Below are 21,291 nucleotides of genomic sequence, written 5' to 3'. Positions count from 1 at the left end.
TTCCTTTTCTATTAACTGAATTTTGATTGTCTTTTTAATTGCTTAATTCCAGGTTAGGAAACCAGCAGGGGTCTCTGTTCATTAGAAGTTAATTTCTCTCCAACCTTCATTCAGTATCATTGCACTGTCTTCTACCATAAAAGAATTTAGTCTTAGCTGAAAATGTGTAGTCAGAGTAGGATTAAGCAGAGTACAGTATGTGAGAGTAAAGAACATTTGGATTTACAGTTTTCTGTTTCCCAACTTCATGAGAAAACATCTCATCTGGCACTGATTGTAAGTGTATGTCGGTTTAACTACAAAGTTTAAAGATTCACTGGTTATGTGATATACTTTATCCAAGGTGGGTAGCTGCGTCAGCATGGGTAGTTTGCAAAGGAACAAGTAATAGGTTTATTCCATACTGAAAAGAGAAGAGAGAAAACACAACGTTTCGTTTGTGATGCCTTCTTCGGGAGCGAGGGCTTCACAGCCAAAACGTTGTGTTTTCTCTTTTCTCTTTTCAGCATGGAATAAACCTATTACTTGTTCCTCCATAGTATATCTAAGGTTAGAAATATTCTGCGCAAAACAGATCAGAGGAAATCCATGAACAGAAAATAGTTTGTGTCCTATGCAAGGTATAGTATAGCATTTTGCTTATGTTTTAAGAGATGTTTTGCTTTCTTAATGAGGTTCTTTTTGTTTTCTAGAAGTATTTCTGAAAATGTAGCACATTTTATTGTTCTGTGTGTGAGTAATGAATTTACACGCATTTGGCTACATAAAACAGATGTTTTCTGACGATAGGGAACTTACTGAAAATTTATTGGATCCTTGTAATATTTGAATAAATACTTTAGAAGACATTCACTTGTAGTGGAGAGGTTAATACTTAGATGAAAAGTTCTGATAGGAGAGTTTGAGGTTTTGAAATGAACATTGTGCAGTAAGAGGACTTAAGAAGCCAATATGATTTTAATTCATAAATGCACGACAGTAAAAACCAAATGCTTACAACCTTTGAACCAGTTGCTGTAGTAATGCAGTCTCCTGAGCCAAAAAAAAAAAACATTTAATTACACTATAGCTGTTCCAGAGCCGATTAATGCTGACTGTTGAAAAAATCTTTCATTGTGAGAGGAATAGTTTGGATAATTTGCTAATGCTCATTGTGTTTTCAAGGAGCAAGTTTTGCTAAATATAATTAACCTCCTTACGCCCTGCCAAAACTGAACCAGAAGTAAGAATACTGACCGAAAAGCTCAAGGTATTGTGCGGTTGCATTTCTTTCTGAAGAAAGACCACCAGATATTTGGTAAGACTCTTCTTTTGATTATTTTCATATCCTGTGAAAGGAGTTATACCATCAAATGAGATAAGATATATATTTTTATTGTTTAGAACAAACCAGTAATGGATACTGACAAAAAGGTTTGGGTATTATTGTTTTTCTTATTGAATAAGAGACCACAAATTTTAAATGACCTAATAATCCTAGCAAACGCTTTACTTCATAATACATTCATTTTCATAAACATGGGAGCAGAGCAGTCTTACGGTATGACATGGTATGATCATTTCAGTGACATATATTGTTTCCCTACATGAAAATGTATCCTTTAGTTTTTATCCTTCATCAAGTTTTATTTGCATAAGTATGTTTCAGTGCATAGTACTTCTTAGTAGGACATACTGTATTCAATTTATATATATTTAAGTTTTAAAGGTCTTGGATGTGAAAGTCAGTGACATCAAATTGATAATTACCTTAACCGTCCATATAGCCAAATGAGGCTTGTAAATTAACAGCAGTCTTTCTACATTCACAGAGCTCCACTGTGTAGCGATGGGTGTCAATATCCCTGGTTTGGTGTCTGTGATCATATTTTATGTGGTGATTCTGGCCACTGGCATCTGGGCTTCAAGAAAGTCTAAGAGAGAAGAGAAGAGATGCACAGGAAATAAAAGCGAAGTCACCATGGTTGGTGGCCGAAACTTGAATGTTTGTGTTAGCATTTTCACAATGACTGGTAAGATTTACAGACTTGGTACTTTTTACATTTATTATCAGTAATAGATGAGAATTAGAATTGCTATCCAGACTGCCCCCTATCAAACTCCCTAATTGAGCTGACACAACAATTATCTTATTAAAGTCAAACAAGAGTACTGTATTTAAATGTGTTTTTGTTTGTCTGTTTTAGCAACATGGGTTGGAGGCGGCTTCATCCTGGGGACAGCTGAGATTGTCTATCTCCCATCACAGGGCCTGGCTTGGTCTGTTGGGCTGGTTGGATACTCCCTGAGTTTGATAGTGGGTGAGAAATAACTGTTCACTTATTGACTTAAAATGTCTTACGAAAAATACGATTCAATAGATTCATTTGAAAGAAAAATGAATTAATGGTCTTAAATGGAAATGACAACTGAGTTAGAGGAAGAGTGAATTGACAATACCAAAAAGAAGGAAAGCTGTAACTGATACTGAGCATCAGATGAAAAGTATCATTCAATGTGCTTTATGCTTTCAAGATTTTAGAAAAATACAGCATATGATTGTTGGAGATTGAGCCAGAGCACTGACGCTTGTTGTCTGGGATGCTCACAATCAGCAGTGTCTAACCTAGTAAAGCATTGTGTCTAATCACAGGTCATCAATAATAGTCCACATTCTGGAAGATCATGAGTCACAACACCAAGATAGATAGGGTGGTTCAAGTGTGATGGTCTGGGCAGAAGAATCTTGTCTGGACTCCACATGTTAGGGGTGAAGACACCCTGTCTGTATGGTGCCTCACTACCTGTGGGTTCAACCTCAGGCAGTATTACTGCAGGACAAAACTTGTCCTCCTGCTGTTCATTTAATAATGGCTTTTTTTGCAACACAAGAATGTGACACCCTTCTTTCTGGACTTGAGCCCTGTTGAACATCTATGGCATGAACTAGGATATTGTGTGGCACCTAGGGCTCAGGGACCAGAAGAAACCAGGCACATTCTTGTCCAGAAACTACAGTATGAGGAATGGAACAGAATTCTGCAACACAGCATCTGCAACCTGTAGTACTTCATGTATCACAGATATACAGCTTGGATTCTTTCCAGTGGTGGCAATGCACAGTAGAAGCCTATGTCTTCCACAACAGACCCACTATTGGAAGAACCCTGTTGATGAGATATTAATTGGCATAATAAATTTTATGTCTGTTCAATTACATTGTCAGTGCACCTTCTACTACAGAGTGTCATTTTCCTGAAAACTTTGAGAGTTTGTTGCAGTTATAAATGATACATTTTCTTTGATGTACACTGTTATAAAAGACACTTTCAGATGACAGTGGGTTTATTGCTTGCAAAATGAGCTTGCGAATATGCTGATACTTAATTTCTTTTAGCTATTAAGAATAAATGTTTCTTCACCCAGCTTAATAAATGACAGATCCTGAGGTCTCTATAAATTTGCTGATAACAGTAAAAGTAAAAAATATGGTTGTTCATGAGCCAGTAACCTTTATTCATAAATTAGTCAACATATGGGTTATTATACAATCTAAGTCTTTCTAGTCCTGCAAACCACAGGTCATGCTAATACAGTGTACAACTAGAAATATCTGCTTGTAATATAAACTATGAATGTTTCTTATCCAGGTGGAATTTTCTTTACCAAACCAGTGAGAGGAAAGAATTATATCACTATAATGGACCCATTCCAACTAAAGTACGGGAACAAACTGACAAGTATACTCTTTATTCCTGCATTGCTGGCAGACATATTCTGGGTAGCCTGTGTTTTGGCTGCTTTAGGTGGGTACATTTAGAGAATTTTAACATTACAGTCTCTTGTACCAGGTTGGCTGAAGCAATATGCCACTATGTGTGTTTTCTCAATCCATATAAGAGAGGTATTGCAACATGCTTACCTACACAATTGCTGAGACAAAGAAATAATGTCAAAGAAACAGTACTTAACCTCAATATATTTATCACGAAATGTATGACTTCTTTGCAGAGCACTTTCTTTTAATTCACATTTTTCTCTGTTGCCCAGCTCTCTTCAAATAATTAAAAACAATCTTTTGAACTTGAGAGCATTAGTAAATTGCTAGAATGAAAAAAATAGTAAAGGTCATGTCCTATTAGTTTTGTAACCATTTGCGACACCGCAAAGCTGTTTAATGGCAAGGCTTAAAAAGTAATATCATTTTATTCAATAGGTGACTTCAGGTTACAAAGTGTCTAGGATTTTATTACGGACTTCCTCAGTTAGAGTTGTCAGAATTGATTGAAACCGCACAACGCAGACACTGAACTTGTATTCAAGTAATATTCAAGTGGAATTATTGTTCTTAATTGAAAATTTAGTCCCAATACATCTTTTTTTTGTGTGAATATCTGGGCTTAAGAAACTCACCTTAGATTTAAAAGTAAAAGTAAAGTGCTGCAATGTAATGCACCTTTATAGCCATATGCAGTATTATGCAGGATCTTTGCAATGACCAGCAGAACAACTTTTGAAGCAGAGGCATGGGCTCATTAACATTTTCTTGTGAAGTAATTTTGATAACAGCACAAAGTGCATTATTGTCTACTATTTGCAATTTAAAGAGTCATCTCAGGGAGGCATTAACATGTGCCCTTTAACAACACCAAGATTAATTATTTAATTACTGTCTTTATTACTATCTCTTTCGAGTACAGCAAATCTCACATTACTATATGGTAACCCTCAAAGGGTTCTTTGTTTTTGTTTTATGTTGAAATTGAAAGGTAAAAATTAGTTTTCAACACTAAAACACAGATATTCCAGATGAACAGTACCTCAAAACGGGCTAGTGGAGATGGAATACTATTGCCACTGTTTCATTTCAGAAGACTGTTGCTGCTGCTGTGTGTTTTAGCCAGTCAGCTAGTTCTGTGCAGTGTTTCTGGTGACTGAAGCTTTAGTGAAACATAAGCTGCAAGAGTAAAGGCAGGAATTGCATTAGAAGTCCTGGCTCCCTGGATTTCTTATTGCAAGATGTCACAGACCTCTACAGATACCCTTGCAATGGGGAGTTGTTTTGCATGTTGCCTCTGCCTCTGAACCCTTGTTACCACAGTCACACCCAAAGTCTTGATTTTGAAGTCTCAAAGAGTGAAAAATACATCTCATTAACCTCACACATACTGTAAGCACGACTGTGCTTTTCCATATAACTGTATTATAAGGATCAGAGTGAGACAACTATTTGTTCTATTGTTGACTGTAATACTTTTAAGAAACGTGGTTTATAAAACTGTTATAATATGTGGCAATTTGCTGTTTATTATAACATCTAATATTTTTAATTAAATATATTCCAGGAGGAACCATGAGTGTTATATTGGATATATCATCTTATTACTCTGTCATCATCTCAGCTGGTGTAGCTATATTATACACTCTACTGGGAGGCCTATACTCTGTAGCATACACTGATGTAATCCAGCTCATCTTCATGCTTTTTAGTCTGGTATGTAAAGGCTCATCTGACATTATTTTGGATTATCTGGAAAAGTACACACAGTAAACCTTTAGAGTACCAGACAATAGTAAGCACAGCCCATAGGTTTGTAGGCACATGAGTCACTGCCTTGATCTATCACATTAGGGTGATTGTACTTGCATATTGTGAATGTAGGAGAAGTACAAATCTAATTACATGAATTCTATCATTTAAAAAAATACTTTCTGTCCTCCCTGCAATCAGTGGGTCATGTTATACTGTATGATGATAAATTGAAGTTTACTCAGATGCGCCAGTGACACAACCAGTCTCTATGTAGTGGTAATCCTAGAATGAGCAGTGATAGTGATCTTTTTTAGAAGCATATGCTAATGTACTGTAATCAGTCCTTCTGGACAAATGATCTAAGTAAATCTAACTACACAGGGTGATAACAATTAATTTAAAAAATGTATTGTATGTTTTTGGAGGGGGTGTCATCTTAAGTCTCTGCTTTGTTGAACTTGTTTCTTCTTACCAATTCCAGTGGCTTTGTGTCCCATTTACTCTTCTGAGCCCAGCATCTACTGACATTGCATACACAGCAGTGAATGAACTCTACCAGTCTCCCTGGATAGGGAAAATTGAGCCGACAGAATTGGGGAGATGGCTGGATGATGTTTTGCTCGTGGTAATGTCAGATAGACAGATTAATCATCCATTCCAAGTGATTATATACTCTATTGTGTGAGAATTCTTGATTGTTTTATCTGTAAAATAAGATGTTTACCTTGTCAGTGAAAAGTTTAGCTTGTTTTTCCAAGCCCGTTAATACGTCTACTCAATCGCTGAGTTTCAATTCTTTTCCAGACTTTGGGAGGAATATGTTACCAAGCCTTTTATCAAAGGATCTTGGCAGTAGCTTCTACCACTCAGGCACAGGTCACATGCTATGTTGGATCAATCTTCTGCTTTGTCTTGGGAATTCCTTCTGTGATTATTGGGGCTGTAGCAGCTTCAACAGGTCAGAAATCCTTTTTTGCTTGTTATGTCTTGATACAAATTAATTAGAACATTAGAACTAAATTTACTTTCTGAATAAAAAAGAAACTGTCATCTTTTAATTAAGGTTAGACATTTTATTAATAATTGATAATGTAAACCTTATATAGACTGAATGACACTTGTGCCTAATGGTATGATCTCAGGGTAATAAAACTAGACACGTTGATGGAGTCAATAGTGTGAATTACTCTTCCATAAAATCAGGTTCTTCTTGAGAATAATGCAAGTTTCTTACGGTATCACTCTTTTGCTGTTTCAGACTGGAACCAGACCAGTTATGGTTTGCCCACGCCATATGAGCGAGAACAAGCTGGTATGATTTTGCCCATTACCCTGCAGCATCTCTGTCCTTCCTACATTTCCATCGCAGGCATTGGGGCTATTGCTGCAGCAGTGATGTCATCCATAGACTCGGCCTTGCTTTCCTCTGCCTCCCTGTTTGCACGAAACATCTACAAGAACATCTTGAGAAAAAAAGTGAGGAGCAGTTAAATAGATATGTCTTAGCAAGTAACATTTTATAAAATTACTGTAGTAACTTAAAACACTCCATCTAGAGATGCAGTGCCTTGTAAAATATTCACACCATTCCAATGATGTTCCATTTTGTTGCTGACGTATAACTTGTTTTATTCATAGAAGTGTTCCGTTTAAGTATTATAGATTATTGTTGATCTCATGCTAAAAATATCTTCTCCTCCCCTTTACAGGCATCTGAAAACGAAATAATGTGGGTGGTGAAGTTTTCAGTTCTTCTTTTTGGGTCAATTGGAATGAGTCTGGCAATGACAACCAGCTCCGTCTTTGTGTTTTGGCTGCTCAGCGGAGATATGATGTATACTGTGGTTTGTGCCCAGGTTCTCTGTGTTCTCTTTGTCCCCAAGTCAAATGGTTATGGTGCCTGCGTGGGATTTGTGTTGGGACTGACGCTGAGGTGCCTAGCTGGGGAACCCATCATGAACATTGCCCCTGTAATTCACTTCCCTGGCTGCAGGCTTGTGGATGGCGTCTATGTGCAGTATTTCCCCTTCAAAACCGTCTCCATGCTGATCTCCTTTTTCAGCATCGTGATAGTTTCCCACCTGGCATCCTTTCTGTTTAACAAAGGGCTCCTAAAGGAAAAGTGGGATATCTTTAATGTCAAGGAAAAGAGCAGCATCACTCTGAAAGATGTGGTGCTGAATGAATTAACAGAAGAGAGCATTCTTCACAATTGTCAGCCTTCTCCCATCATCGGTAAAGAGGGCTCTGCTTGAGTTAGAATACACCGATAATGCACACTTCTTAATGGAAGACAAAGATAATACATCACGTTTATGTCTACATACAGTACAGTAGGTCACTACTAGTTCATAAAAAATGTTCTGAAGGTTCCAGCATTTTGATTGAAAAATGTTGTAGCAGACCAGCTGTAGTAAGAATAGTAGTTTCAGATGATCTGTCACAAGAGGTTCTTAAGGCCTCTATTGTCTGTATACAGTATGTGTAAGTTTACAAGTGGTGCATTTATTGTATAATTAGTTAATTGGTGAAGGGCTGAGAGCCACATTTTCCAAAGGGGTTAGAGTTAGGGTTAAAGGGACTCATAGTGGTAGGTGGTATTGGGTTGTTGTTTGGTGGGTACAGAGGTCCTTTGTGATTTTCATGTGCTCATGCCTCACCAGCCTACTGTTTACACTTCAACCCTGGCACAAATATCTAACACTTTATAATACTGAAAATAAAAAGTACAGAAATTACTTCTCTTTCTTTGATCAAGATTTTTCTGAAAAACAGTGGATGTGTCCAAATGATACGGATTTTAAAAAACCGGATTAAAATCTGTATGAGAGATGAAACAATAGTTGTAATCATTATTCAAATGGTGCAGTTCCTCCAGCTACTGAGTAGAGTTGAGCTGAGCATTGAAGATATATTTTTTATAACTGCTTGTAGTAAATTTCAGAATTGTGTTTTGATAAACTGATCTTGAAGAATCTCTAACTGGGTTTCCATGCGCACTAGTTTTCTAATACTTGGCATTCACAATATGGTATGCATTGTTGTAAGTAAAGTCACAATAAGATGAAAAATATTCCTGATGTACAACGCAGTAACTTCTCCGAAGCATTCCAAATGTATCTGTATATAGGTATCAGTTATTCAAGCAATTTCGTGACTGAGACTAACATGACAACGTTCTTTGAAATGGAGACATTCCAGTACACCCGACAGTGAAGCAAGTCAAGCAGGCTGTTCCTCTTTACTGGAAAGCAGTTTGTGTTCAAATTCTTGTTTTAAACCAGTGCAACATGGCTTGTTGAACCCAGAATAGGTGGGCTGAAAACAGAAACATTCTGTCTGGATCATTTTGAACATTTGGATGTGGCTGTTTGACACGATGCTCAGAGCATTTGCTTCCCATTTCTCACTTACAGCACATGTGTGCTCAAATATGAAGATATTTGGTGTTTTCTACCATTCCTGGCCTGGTTGGGTATGCATTCTTACTTTTTCCAATTATACATTATTTAATAAATCCACCCAGCCATTTTCTAACCTCTTCGTCCAATTCAGTTTAGTGGATATATAATATACTGTAGAATGTACTGATGGTTAGCTTTATACAGATTATCATAAACAAGCTGTCTGCCCTGTGATGGACTTGTTAACTTGTGCCCTTGCCTGCTAGGATGGACTCCACATAAGCAAACTTGAATTGAAAGAAACAGTAGATGGATAAATAAGCAGTCATTCAGCATCATTGCTTGGAAGACACTTGAGCCTGAAAGGTGTCTAGAAGAACTTGTGGTATTCACTGGGTAGTGACTGTTCATTAACAGTGAATCTGAAAGATGAGTGGCTGGAGTTTTAGGTTTCAACTGCATGGTCTGCAAGAAGAGCTGGCAGAAGAATTCTTCAAGTAGGAAATTAATATGAGTTTAAAGAGTTCAATGAATGATAGATCATGGGGTCTTTCAGTAAATTCAGCACACAGCAGTAGTTAAAAAATAACACATTACATTGCTTTTAACAGGGACAGTTATCTTGTTCTCAGATTAACCATTTTATAATAAATTAAACTACATACAGTATATTGCAAAGTTTCTTCTAACCATGCAGCCACAAAAGCTGCTGTAATACAGCAAAACAATTCGTTTTTCTATCCATCATTTTATTAATGACAATTACCAGGTGAAGTTTACTTTATTGAACAATCCATCCATCCATTTTCTAACTGCTTCTTCCAATCCAGGGTCATGAGATGCCAGAGTCTATCCCAGCAAGAAATGGGCACAAGGCAGGATACTCCCTGGACAGGACACCAGTCCATCCCAGGACAGACAAACAGATACAGACATGCATACACTCACATCTATGGCCACTTTTCCCAGCCAATTATCGTTATCGTAGTATGTTTTTGCACTGTCGGAGGAAACCCAAGCGAACATACTGTACAAACTCCACACAGATAGAGTTTGGAACTGGAACTGACCTCAGGGCCCCAGCACAGTGAGGCAGCAATGCTTTTACCATTAACTAAACCAGTGACTCAAAAAATACCATATGATGTATCTATTCCAGACAAAACAAGAAAATGTTGTTGTGTTAATACAAAAATACAAAAATTTAATTATACAGTGTATAATTTCTCAAATATCTCATGACTGTTCATTTGTCATTGATGAAACAGCACATTGACACCATTAACTTTACATATTAACAATGAAAGCTTTACCGTAACTATGTTTTGCATTACTTTCTCCCATTTAATCACAATTCTCAGCAAGAACTTTAAAAAGCTTTTGATACTGAATGTACGAATTACTGCAAAACTAAAAAAGAAAAAAGTTATGACCAATTATGACAATTGTTTTACTCACAAGGTTTAAAGTTTGCCTTTGTCATATTTATAGTTCCCTATTTACTGTTGTAACAGCACAGGGTGCAGTAACCAATAAGGCTGTGGTAAGGCTGTGAGATTATTTTTAAATGTTTTTATTCTCAGGACTATTCTTCTTCTCTAAAGCTCTGACCTAAAGGTTCTTTTTAAGGTTTTGGACATACTGTACAGTACAACGAAAAACTAACATTCTTAATTGTTAAAATTGCATTTGGTAAGAAACTTCTCATTTGCACCATTAAGCACACAAAGAGTACTTTATTTTAAAAATCATTGCTTGATTGCCTCTGTAAATGTTTATAAGATATTGAATACAAAAGATACCAAAAGCCCGGTTGTGGCACTTTAATTATGCTATGACGTAATCTACTAGGACCTTGTACTGTTCACTAATGTGATCTTAATGTAATCCAATTTACTTTTGTGCTTTTTAGTCTGGTACTGTATACCAAGGCTCTGTAGGTAGTACTTAAGAGTAATCTGGGGGGGGGGGTTCAACATTGCTTGCTCAAATACAACAAGAAAACAAATGTCTGATACAATTTTATGATTTTGCTTAGCACCCTACAGCACCTCAGTCCTTCTGCGCAGCTATAAGAAAATTTTACGGAAAAAAATCAGAAGTGGCAAAATAACAATAACAAAAACAATCCGAAAGGGGAAACCAGAAAGCAGGCCGAAAGTCCGAAAGACCGGGTGATCCATCCAAGACAAAACAAGACAAGGTTAAAAACCGGAACAGGATCCGGTGCCGGGACAGGGAACAAAAACGGGTGTGATGAGGCCAGGCGCTCTGAGCCCTGGACTCAGCTGGGTCAGGATGCCGGTAGGAGGCCTATGCCCCCAAACCGTGGGTGAAGGGCAACTTGGTGGTAGGCTGGCATCCGTCTTCAAGTGCAGAGCCCGGAATAGAGTGAGCGTCTGGCTTATAAGGAGGGGCTGGATTGGAGGCAGGTGCACATCCTCAAGTAAAATGTGAAAGAGCCGGAGCGCCTTTAAGAGGATGGATAAGGCCAATTGAGGGAAGAGTACTACCCAACGGTCTACCAACACTGTTTACAGCATCATTCTCAATCTGGCTTGAATTACATCTAAACGTGTCTAAAAAGCATCACTAGACTAATATTATCTGCATTATTCCATATTCACCACCACACAAAAGTTTTTAATAATTACCACTGTAGGGCAGTACATAATTGTAGAAAGAACTCTATGTGGAGAGAAGAAATCATTTTTGGTATGAAAAACTAAAATGATGATCTATTATATAAATTACAGTGTTTATGGCAGTTTCTAATTAAGACTATGTTATATGAATCACGATCATATTGTTCATTTGTTATCATTCACATGAATTTACATCAGCATTTTGATGCCACTAGGTATCACTAGTAGTATCAAAATATCACTTAAGCTACACTCTTTATGAGTATTCCATGATAATTTTTGAAATCACACTTTTTTTTAGCATATTTGAAAAGTAGTCCTGTTCAAACCCTGAATTAAACAAATCAAAATTTTAACATGAAATTCTCTTCTATAGGGCCTTTTAAATTGAGACTGTGGCCCAGCAGGTCCATTAAATGCATCTCTCAGGGGTTTAAAATGCAATCAATTCTACTTCCACAGCTTCACCACAATAAATGAAAGTGCAGAGATTCACTGCTGCTTTTATTCCACAAGTATTGCCACAAGTACTTGTGGAATGATATACATTAAGAGTGAAATCACACTTCAACAGGACCACTCTGCATCTTCCAAGAGAAAGATATATACAGTCAGGAATAGTATGTAATTCTTATTTCAAGCAAAACTGTGGTCTATTTTTTGAGAGTTTAGTTTCTCAAAAGTCATTTGTAATTAGGTGAAGAGTACTTGTTAGCGCTAACTTTTCACTCCAGGAATTTTCATTTTCTTGCCTCTGTCCCACTGCACGCTTGTTATTGAATACATTTAGATTATTAAACAATAGATAATGAACATTTTGCTTTTTACATGTACTGTAGTAGTGTTTTAGCCTGTTAGCTCATAAATGGCTTTAGAACCATCATTTAGACTTGTTCACAGCTCTGTGCATTATCTGTACTCTAAGGGGACAAACAATAAATTCCTAAATCTGGATATTTTTAGTCCCTACTTTCCTCACTTCATGGTAAAGAGTGCTTGAGGCAGAGATGGTGATTTTCAGATAAGGACATGGTGGCAGACAATTTTGGATGCGATTTCCACAAGCCTGTGTTATTGTTTTTTCATAGAGGCTCATAAGCTGTGTCTCTATGACGGTAAATGATCCTTATCAGGAAAACTTTATTCTAAACACATTTTATTTACTTTCAAGAAAATTAGAATTTCTAGAATTCTGATTATTCAAAATGTAAATAAATATCTATTAGCAAAATAGGATTCTATTTTAACAAGTACATTCATTTTCCTGTCAGAAACAGAATTCATATTCCACTGCTAGCTGCATGATTGATGAAAAACATTATTCATCCCAAAGTGCAATCTGTGTCCTTGAGTCTTCTAAAATATAGCAGGAAAAGTACTTAAGAAAAATGTTGTTTTATATTAGACTATTGATCTGACGAACAACAACAATCTGACATTGATTTTCTAAGCTTTGTGGATTTTTAGACAAATCTAAATTAATGAAAGCTACTTTCTGAGATAGTTAAAAAGCATGTAAAGACTATTGAAACTGACTGATGTTACTACTGAAAACAAGATTTTCCCCAGTTAGCTTTATTTTTTATTACATTCAGGGAATGTTTATATTTTATTGTTGGAATTACTTTAACAAATGAAATACATTCCATTCATTTATCCCATTGTTTCTAAGAAGAAGAGTTTACATAAAACTCCATGGTTACCACTTGTTTGTGTTTCTATTTTAATTTTATATAGTTTCTCTTGATATACTGTAGCAAAGTTAAGGCCATGAACTAGTCTGTTTCTAACAATATACATGTAAGAATTGGAGAATCAAATAGGACAACGCTCAAAGCTTGCTTGATCCCGACAAAATTTACAAGAGGTGTTTTATCTCCAAATTTAAATACACAACCAAATTGTCCCGCAGCATATTTGCATGGATTGTTTGCAGTTTTCCCATGGTTTTTATCATGCTTTTCACAAATTTCCATCCTTTCACACGGTTTACTTAGCTCATAGTCTCCTAGTAATGCCCATCTCTGAATTGGCTTCATCACTCTGTTCTCCTCCCCACTGATAGGAGATGTGTGGTGAGCATACTGGTGCACTATGGCTGTCGTTGCATCATCCAGGTGGTGGGGGCTACACATTGGTGGTAGGGGAGGGGAGTCCCTATTACCTGTAGAAGTGCCTTGAGTAGATAGAAAGTATAAATAAATGTATGGTCACTGTTTTTCAATAATATCTTGTCTCCTACTAGAAGGTCAGTTCACCTACAAAAGGTGACAGTTTCTTTCAGAAAAACAGGGGCAATGTTTGCTTTGGAGCAGGGCTGTACAACAACCCAGCTCCTGGAGAGGTCCTGCAGACTTTATGAAATGTCTTTTAATCGACAGATGAAGTAACAGATTGGGGAAGTTTGTTCGCTCATCCTCATTAAAAATCTGATTGGTCAACTTCAATTCAGAGCTCAGCAGGAAGGAATGACAGAAGACACTGTAGCTTTCCACAAGGAGTCACTCCTCTGTTCTGAAGCAGTGCTGAGGATAATTCACGTGTGGAAAAATCTTTCCTTATCGACAAGGCCCCCTCAGTGTATTCAGTGTTGCTTTTTGAATGAAAGAAAGGATTTGTTTACTGAAGGTTTCTGCAATTCACCACACACAGAAAAAAATGGGTTTGCTCTTTCGTGAAGAAAATATGAAAGGTGACATTTCTAAATAAGGAGAATTGTTCATGTAATACATTGTTAGTTAATGAGAGGACTACGGATTACGATTTACGGTTTGCGGCTTGGATATGGAGTAGATTTGTGTGGATATACGGACTTTGTAATTTGGATTGTTTAAAGACAGGGAGAACGGATTACGGATTGGGATCAGCAAATAATCGGACAAAAGTAACGGAGAAGAAACGTGTGGTGTGAGTAACATCTCGTTTACACTAACTTTCCCCCCGGTGACGCCACAACACACAGACCGTAACCTGTGCTGGTCTACTCATGTTGAGAGAGTTCGCTCCAAAGTTCAGCAGCGCTTATACAGTATTTCCTGCGAAGACTAAGAGTGTTTGGGGTTCGACAGGAAAAATGCTACTCTTTTATCGTGCTGTAATCGAGAGCATTATCAGATATGGCATTTCAGTGTGGTTTGGTAATCTATCAGTTCATTTTAAATTGCAAATTACCCACCCAGACAGCTTTGAAGATCATGGGAGTGAAACAGCACCCCTCCCTGCAGACAATCTTTGAAAAATCCATAATCAAACAGGCAGGAAAAATTATATCAGATCCTTCCCTCAAATCTGAATATCAACTTCTTCCATCTGGCAAATGTTTTAGGGTTCTCAAATGTAAGTAGATACAAAAAATTCCTTTATTCCACTATCCATTAAAGCTGTCAACGCAAATGTCAAGGATAAACACAATTTTGACTCTTACAACCCACTTGAGTGCAATATGTTTTGTGATGTGTTATAAATGTTACATGCTGTTATGTGTAATACTGTACAAGTGCAATAGAGTGATGTGCAATGCTTTTCTTAGTTTGTGTAATAGTATAATGTACAATATTCTTCTTTTCTTCTCTTCTTTTTGCATTTTATTTAAATGTACAGGATAATTTCCCTCAGGGGACAATAAAAATCTTATCTTATCTTAAAAACATAACAAGCTAAATGAGCTAAACAGGCTCCTATTGTTTATAAACATTTTTAAATGATCTTATCCACTTTTTTACTGAAAATATGATTCTCATGAAATATTACATTTTTGCAGTTAGGTAGTTAGATCTAACTAGGTAACTGACAGCCTGGGTATTAAAAAACAGAAGACACAGCTTTCCAACACCCTTGCCTGTCACAGAAAACATCTACCAACAGTGGTTGTATGAGGAAATGTTTCTTACATTTTTTATAATTAATGGTCAAGGTCTGTGAAATAATGGTCTAATTAAAAGAAGAGTTCCATATTGCTGTGTGTTCTAGTTCTATTAATTGTAGTAAAAGCATTGTAAAAGGTTTCAGGTTTCACATGAAACAAAGACATAATTAGTATTACAATATATGGTTAAACAGTACGACCAGGAATGGCAGTTGTTCCTAGTCTGACCCGGTTTCACTAACACTGTTGTTGCTGCAGAACTATAATCTTGGCCTGAGGCAACACATGCTGTATGAAAAAATACAACAAGCAACAATGACAATGGGTCAATTGAACCAAAACTAGAACCATCATAGAATTTCAGACAAGAGTCAATTATCTGAAAATTGGAGGAGATTCTGTTAGCTCTTTGATTAACAGCTAATAGCATCTGGCAGTGACAATGATTTCTCATAAAAAAAAACCTTGAGAGTTTGTTATAACAGGATGTTTGAAGTCCAGTTTCTTGGAGCACTCTTATTAAGAATATCAAAATGTAATTTTCGCAGATTCTCACTATTCTAAATGTGTTTTTTTTTCATGTGTTATACAGCTTTTTGTCTTGTTAATGTTTGATGGGGCAGGGTTCTGGAACTTTTCATGTACAGTACGTATACCTATTACACGTAAGAATGTAGATCTTTTGGAAACAAATGTACTGAAAAGAAATAAAAACGTAGAAATCACTCAAATTTGTTGTGTTTCCAGTGCATCTTAGTATCTATCATGACTTGTCCTTTTCACTGCGTTTCCGTTTTTGGGATCGAGAAATTCCTCTTTTAGGAACAGATTTTTGTCTGTTTTTAATTGTTCTTAATTCACATCGAGAAATCTTTTTACTTTCACCTTTTCACCTTTGTGAAGTAAATCTCTCATCTCACACTAAATGTTTGAGTTGCAGACTATTTTGTCTTCTATATGATGTACAGTATATGTAGTCCATGGGAAAGCTTTCAGGTCATATGTAAAAATGTATATATATTAGAACAGTTTACTGGTAAGTGTTACATGTTACATGTAAGTATTTGAAGGATTATTTTATATTTTAGCTTTTCATAATTATTATACTGTAACACATTCGCCAGGCGCTGTGGCCGAAGAGCGCCCGGCTGGGGTACACGGCGAGGGGCAGGACGGGAGTAGTAGTGGTCAGGGCGGGGATGAGGAAAACCTCAGCTGACCTACTGCGAAACGGGCGAACAGTGTCACAAGATCGCCCGCATTCTTGTAAATAGTTCCATGGTTTGCCACACGTCATACTTGTATCCAATTGCCACCCTATCCCTGTGTAGCTACCCGAATAGACCCCAGTGTGTTGCTCGCTTTCTTGTCTCTCTCTGGGGCTTGCTCGTTCTCTCTCGTTTTCAGTCTGTCTTTTTCTCCGCTGGCATGCGGGCGCAGGAGTACTGTGCTGGCTGTACCAAGGTTCAATAAAATATCTGTTTTCTTTCCTCCACGAGTGTCTGAGTCACCGAGTCCGTCCTTGCTGAACCCGAAACTATTACAATACCAAAGAAAATAGTTTTTTAAAATGCCATCGAAAAACATAATAAATTTGTAATTTTTTGGTAATAAACAGTAGAAATCTAGTTTTCTCATGGCACTAAAGACAGAACTATCCATGATAAGATGGGGAAAAGAGGTGGAGTCCAAGGAATAGCTCCAGACCTGCAATGTCTTCATTGTCTTCTTCTCATTCAACCGGACTGGCACTGATTCTACTGGAGATCTTCCACGAGGAAGACAGCTTGTGAAGTACCTTGACAGCTTGGGTGTGGAAAAAATAGAAAAAAACTGAGTCTGAGAACATTTCTACTGCCTGCTTTGCAAACAACTGTCTCACAATGCCATTTCATGTTTATAAGAGGAAATATTCATTATAAATGTCTTCAGGGAGCCTTGGCATGAAACAGACATGTGATAATAAACTTTATGTAAATGCATTTTAAGTCTAATATATTTCAATTGAATCATTCGAATTTAAAGTAGTGTTTGAAGTGTTAATATTCCGATTTAAAAACAGTTATCGGTCTGATCGTGACTGGACCTTTGCACTGCTAATCATGGGCGATTATTTTAAAAGTAATTTAGAAATGTGAAACAAACATGAAATGCAAAACGAGTCTTGATAATGTCATAGGAGATGGTTACCTATTTTAATTTCGTCACTATTTTATTGTTGGGATGCGTCAAGCGTTAATCGATCAATTTAACACAGGTGTAGGGGTCATTGCGTTCAGACTCGGCGAACTTTCAAAAGCCGTTTTGATTGAAGCCTGATAACCACTGTGCAGTATATTTCTGTTTCGTGAAAAAGGTAGCCGTCAGACGTACTGTAATCTTCAAAAGCTAGAGAAAATACTCACACATACCCGTGTGTTCGAAACACTGCAGGACTGAAATTCAAATTGAATGAGATCAACGTCACGAGTTAATCTTGTTTGAGAGATTGACGATTTTAAACTCTTTGCAGTTGTTGTACAGTACTACATTGCGAAACCTTCGATTATGATCTGGCACCAGTATAAGAGTGCTGTCAACAACTACATTGCTACTCCTGACGGTGCTGCTTGCAAGTACTTGTCTAGTATTTACTTGCTACCATACTAGACGCTGCTTATATACAGTACTTGTAACTGTAGGTTATAGTTATAGTTATACAGACTATGTATATACTATATATATTTTTTGTATTTATTTATAATGCACACAACATGCACAACCCAATGTATTGACATACCTGTAATTACTGCCCAAACATACACAAATTAGGAAAATCAGGTTTATTAAACAAAACCTTGTTAGATCTACTTCTAACAGCGGATATCCAAGGTTAATATGTAGCCTGGGAAAGAATAACCAGCACAGGACACAAATATATTTTTGGGGTTCTTTATTTCCAGGTAAGTATGGTGTCTGATCTGTTTTGTTAGTTTGGAAAATAAAAAGAAAAATGACATATAATGACATATATACAAAGAAATGACATATAATGATGTATGACATAATCACATAATGATATGCTACACAAAATACGGTAGTGGCTCTTCCAACCATGAGGGAAAACATTAAAAAAAACACATTTTAGTTTTACGGTTTCAACATTCCATCTAACCGTTACAAAATCACATCTACACTGAACGAAAAATAAATTACATTACAGTTTAAATTCAAACAACTCACCACGCAGCGCTTGCAGAAATAGTCCGCTCACAGGCTGCGCATGTCACCTCTCATCTCTACCCATATCACCCTGCAACTCACAACTGGCAACCCACTGAAGCTAAGCAGGTGTGAGCCTGGTCAGTACCTGGATGGGAGACCTCCTGGGAAAAACTAAGGTTGCTGCTGGAAGAGGTGTTAGTGGGGCCAGTGGGGGGCGCTCACCCTGCGGTCCATGTGGGTCCTAATGCCCCAGTATAGTGACGGGGACACTATACTGTAAAACAGGCGCCGTCCTTCGGATGAGACGTAAAACCGAGGTCCTGACTCTCTGTGGTCATTAAAAATCCCAGGGCGCTTCTCGAAAAGAGTAGGGGTGTAACCCCGGTGTCCTGGCCAAATTTCCAATTGGCCCTTACTAATCATGGCCTCCTTATAATCCCCCTCTATGAATTGGCTACATTACTCTGCTCTCCTCCCCACTGATAGGTGTGGTGAGCGTTCTGGCGCACTATGGCTGCCGTCGCATCATCCAGGTGGATGCTGCACATTGGTGGTGGTGGAGGGGAGTCCCCATTACCTGTAAAGCGCTTTGAGTGGAGTGTCCAGAAAAGCGCTATATAAGTGTAAGCAATTATTATTATTATTACCCTCACTGAGAACTACATTGCAACGATAACTAGTATAATACTGTAGCGCCCTCGCTCGGTGGTGAGGAGGAAGCGCACCTAGGCACTCTTGGTACCGCGAAGCAGGCTGGGAGTTATAGCTGGGGGGGAGTCTGAGTGTCAGCACGATGACCATCAGCTGACCCCGCGTATGTAAATAGTGTTATATTAGTTTTAGTGTACTATGTAACTTTGTAAGTGTATAGTCTGTTGTTAACGTGTTCCCACCCTAAACTGTGTACCTGTTCCGTCGGTCTCTGTGTGCGTAAATTATGTACTTGTGATAAGAGAATAAAGAACTACACCTGTGGCTGGAAGGTTTTCGGTTCAAATTCCACGACCAGTGGAGGAATACTACTCTGTTGGGTTCTTGAGTAAGGCCCTTAAGCCCAACTGCTCCAGGGGCGCTATACAATGGCCGACCCCGCGCTCTGACCCCAGGCTCCCCCTCCCCCACCGTCTGTGTGTCTCATGGAGAGCAAGCTGGGGTATGCGAAAAGATAATTCCTAATGCAATAAATTGTAAAGGGTTAATAAAGTAATGTTAATATTAAAAAAAACCCTTGTCCTGTGAAAACTCAGAAACGTTACAATACTTACAATTACATACACTTTAACAAACAGTACTATTCAATTCAACTTTATTGTCATTAAACTTACACAGGTGCATAGTATAATGAAAAGTGTTTCTCATTAGTCACTCAGGTGCAGTATATAAATAGGACAGAAGATAAGACAATAGACAGTTACACAATAGCAATAACAGTAACATGTAATAACATAACATAAATAACATGTAATCAAGTAATCAAAACTGTGCAAAATTCCGCAAACAGAGAAAATTTAACAGGACAAAAACAGTGCAAGGTAATTCTTGGAACAGTGCAAAAAATAGTATGGTTAAAAGTAGTATGGTTAATTAATAAATATAAAATATTATTATGCCTGTTACAATTTTACTGGGCTATCGAGGGGACAGTACAATTTTGGCTTACATGTGTGTGTGGTGGTGTAGGAGTACAGTGGTTGTGGGTACAGGAGGATGTTAGGAGAGATCATAATAAGGTGGAAGGGAGTGGGGGCGTCACCAACTTGACAGCTCTGGGGAAGAAGCTATTTTGGAGTCTAGTTGTGTGCAACTGGAGTGACCGGAACCTTCTGCCAGATGGTAGGGGAATAAACAAGTTATGACTGGGGTGAGTGGGGTCAGACATAATTTTGGTGGCTTTTTTCAGACTCCTGGTGTTGTATATTTCCTGGATGGATGGTAAGGCACTGCCGATGATGTGTTGGGCAGTTTTGACCACCCGCTGTAGTGCCTTACGGTCAGATGCGGTGCAGTTGCCGTACCAGACTGTGATGCAGCTGGTCAGTATGCTCTCCACCGTACATCTGTAGAAGTTGGTGAGGATCAGTTGGTGTAGGTGTATTTTCTTCAGCCTTCTCAGGAAGTACAGCCGCTGTTGTGCCTTCTTGATGAGACTGGAGGTGTTCAGTGTCCATGTAAGGTCCTTAGAGATGTGAACGCCTAGGAATCTGAAGTTATTCACCATCTCCACCGCAGACCCTTCTAAGTAGATGGGGGAGTGAACTTTTCCTTGTCTTCTGAAGTCAACAATCAGCTCTTTGGTTTTGCTGATGTTGAGACATAGGTTGTTGGTTCGGCACCAGTCTGCGAGTTGTTTTATCTCCTCCCTGTAGGCAGTCTCATCGTTGTCAGTGATCAGGCCCATGACTGTGGTATCGTCAGCATACTTGGTGATGGTGTTTGTGCTGAACTTAACAGTACAGTCGTGGGTGAACAGGGAGTAAAGCAGTGGGCTGAGCACACAGCCTTGAGGGGCACCGGTGTTAAGGGTGAGTGTGTTGGAGGTGAGGTTGCCAATCCTGACAGTCTGGGGTCTGCTGGTGAGCAAGTCTAGGATCCAGCTGCAGAGGGTTGTATCTAAACCTAGAGCCCTGAGTTTGGTAGAAAGTTTTATGGGTATGATGGTGT

At 38.0% G+C, this 21,291-nt stretch overlaps 1 protein-coding gene and 1 long non-coding RNA gene across 6 annotated transcripts; one reads left to right on the top strand and one right to left on the bottom strand.

The window, feature by feature from the left end:
- Window positions 1–42: 42 nt before the first annotated feature.
- On the top strand, window positions 43–8,352 carry LOC148658193 (high affinity choline transporter 1-like). 5 transcript variants are annotated; one of them, XM_088639270.1, is made up of 10 exons: window positions 43–276; window positions 1,165–1,297; window positions 1,812–2,012; window positions 2,187–2,300; window positions 3,630–3,785; window positions 5,325–5,473; window positions 5,994–6,137; window positions 6,317–6,470; window positions 6,771–6,988; window positions 7,222–8,352. In XM_088639270.1, exons 3-10 carry the CDS (start codon window positions 1,829–1,831, stop codon window positions 7,765–7,767), a joined length of 1,665 nt encoding a protein of 554 aa, XP_088495396.1. In that variant the 5' UTR covers window positions 43–276; window positions 1,165–1,297; window positions 1,812–1,828; the 3' UTR covers window positions 7,768–8,352. The 5 variants fall into 5 exon arrangements, with proteins under 5 accessions (XP_088495396.1, XP_088495393.1, XP_088495397.1 ...); XM_088639267.1 differs by having other exon boundaries at window positions 5,994–6,173; XM_088639269.1 differs by lacking the exon at window positions 43–276 and adding an exon at window positions 286–620 and having other exon boundaries at window positions 5,994–6,173.
- LOC148658192 (uncharacterized) lies at window positions 6,565–18,710 on the bottom strand. The gene is made up of 3 exons (XR_015940039.1): window positions 18,649–18,710; window positions 17,134–17,232; window positions 6,565–7,623 (listed from the first exon to the last, which is right to left on the bottom strand). It is a non-coding gene; the product is annotated as an uncharacterized LOC148658192 (long non-coding RNA).
- Window positions 18,711–21,291: the final 2,581 nt, after the last annotated feature.

The sequence above is a fragment of the Lepisosteus platostomus genome, chromosome 7 (assembly GCF_059453375.1).
Source record: "Lepisosteus platostomus isolate fLepPlt1 chromosome 7, fLepPlt1.hap1, whole genome shotgun sequence".
NCBI classification, from domain to species: Eukaryota; Metazoa; Chordata; class Actinopteri; order Semionotiformes; family Lepisosteidae; genus Lepisosteus; species Lepisosteus platostomus.
This window is presented reverse-complemented; position numbering and strand designations above follow the sequence as displayed.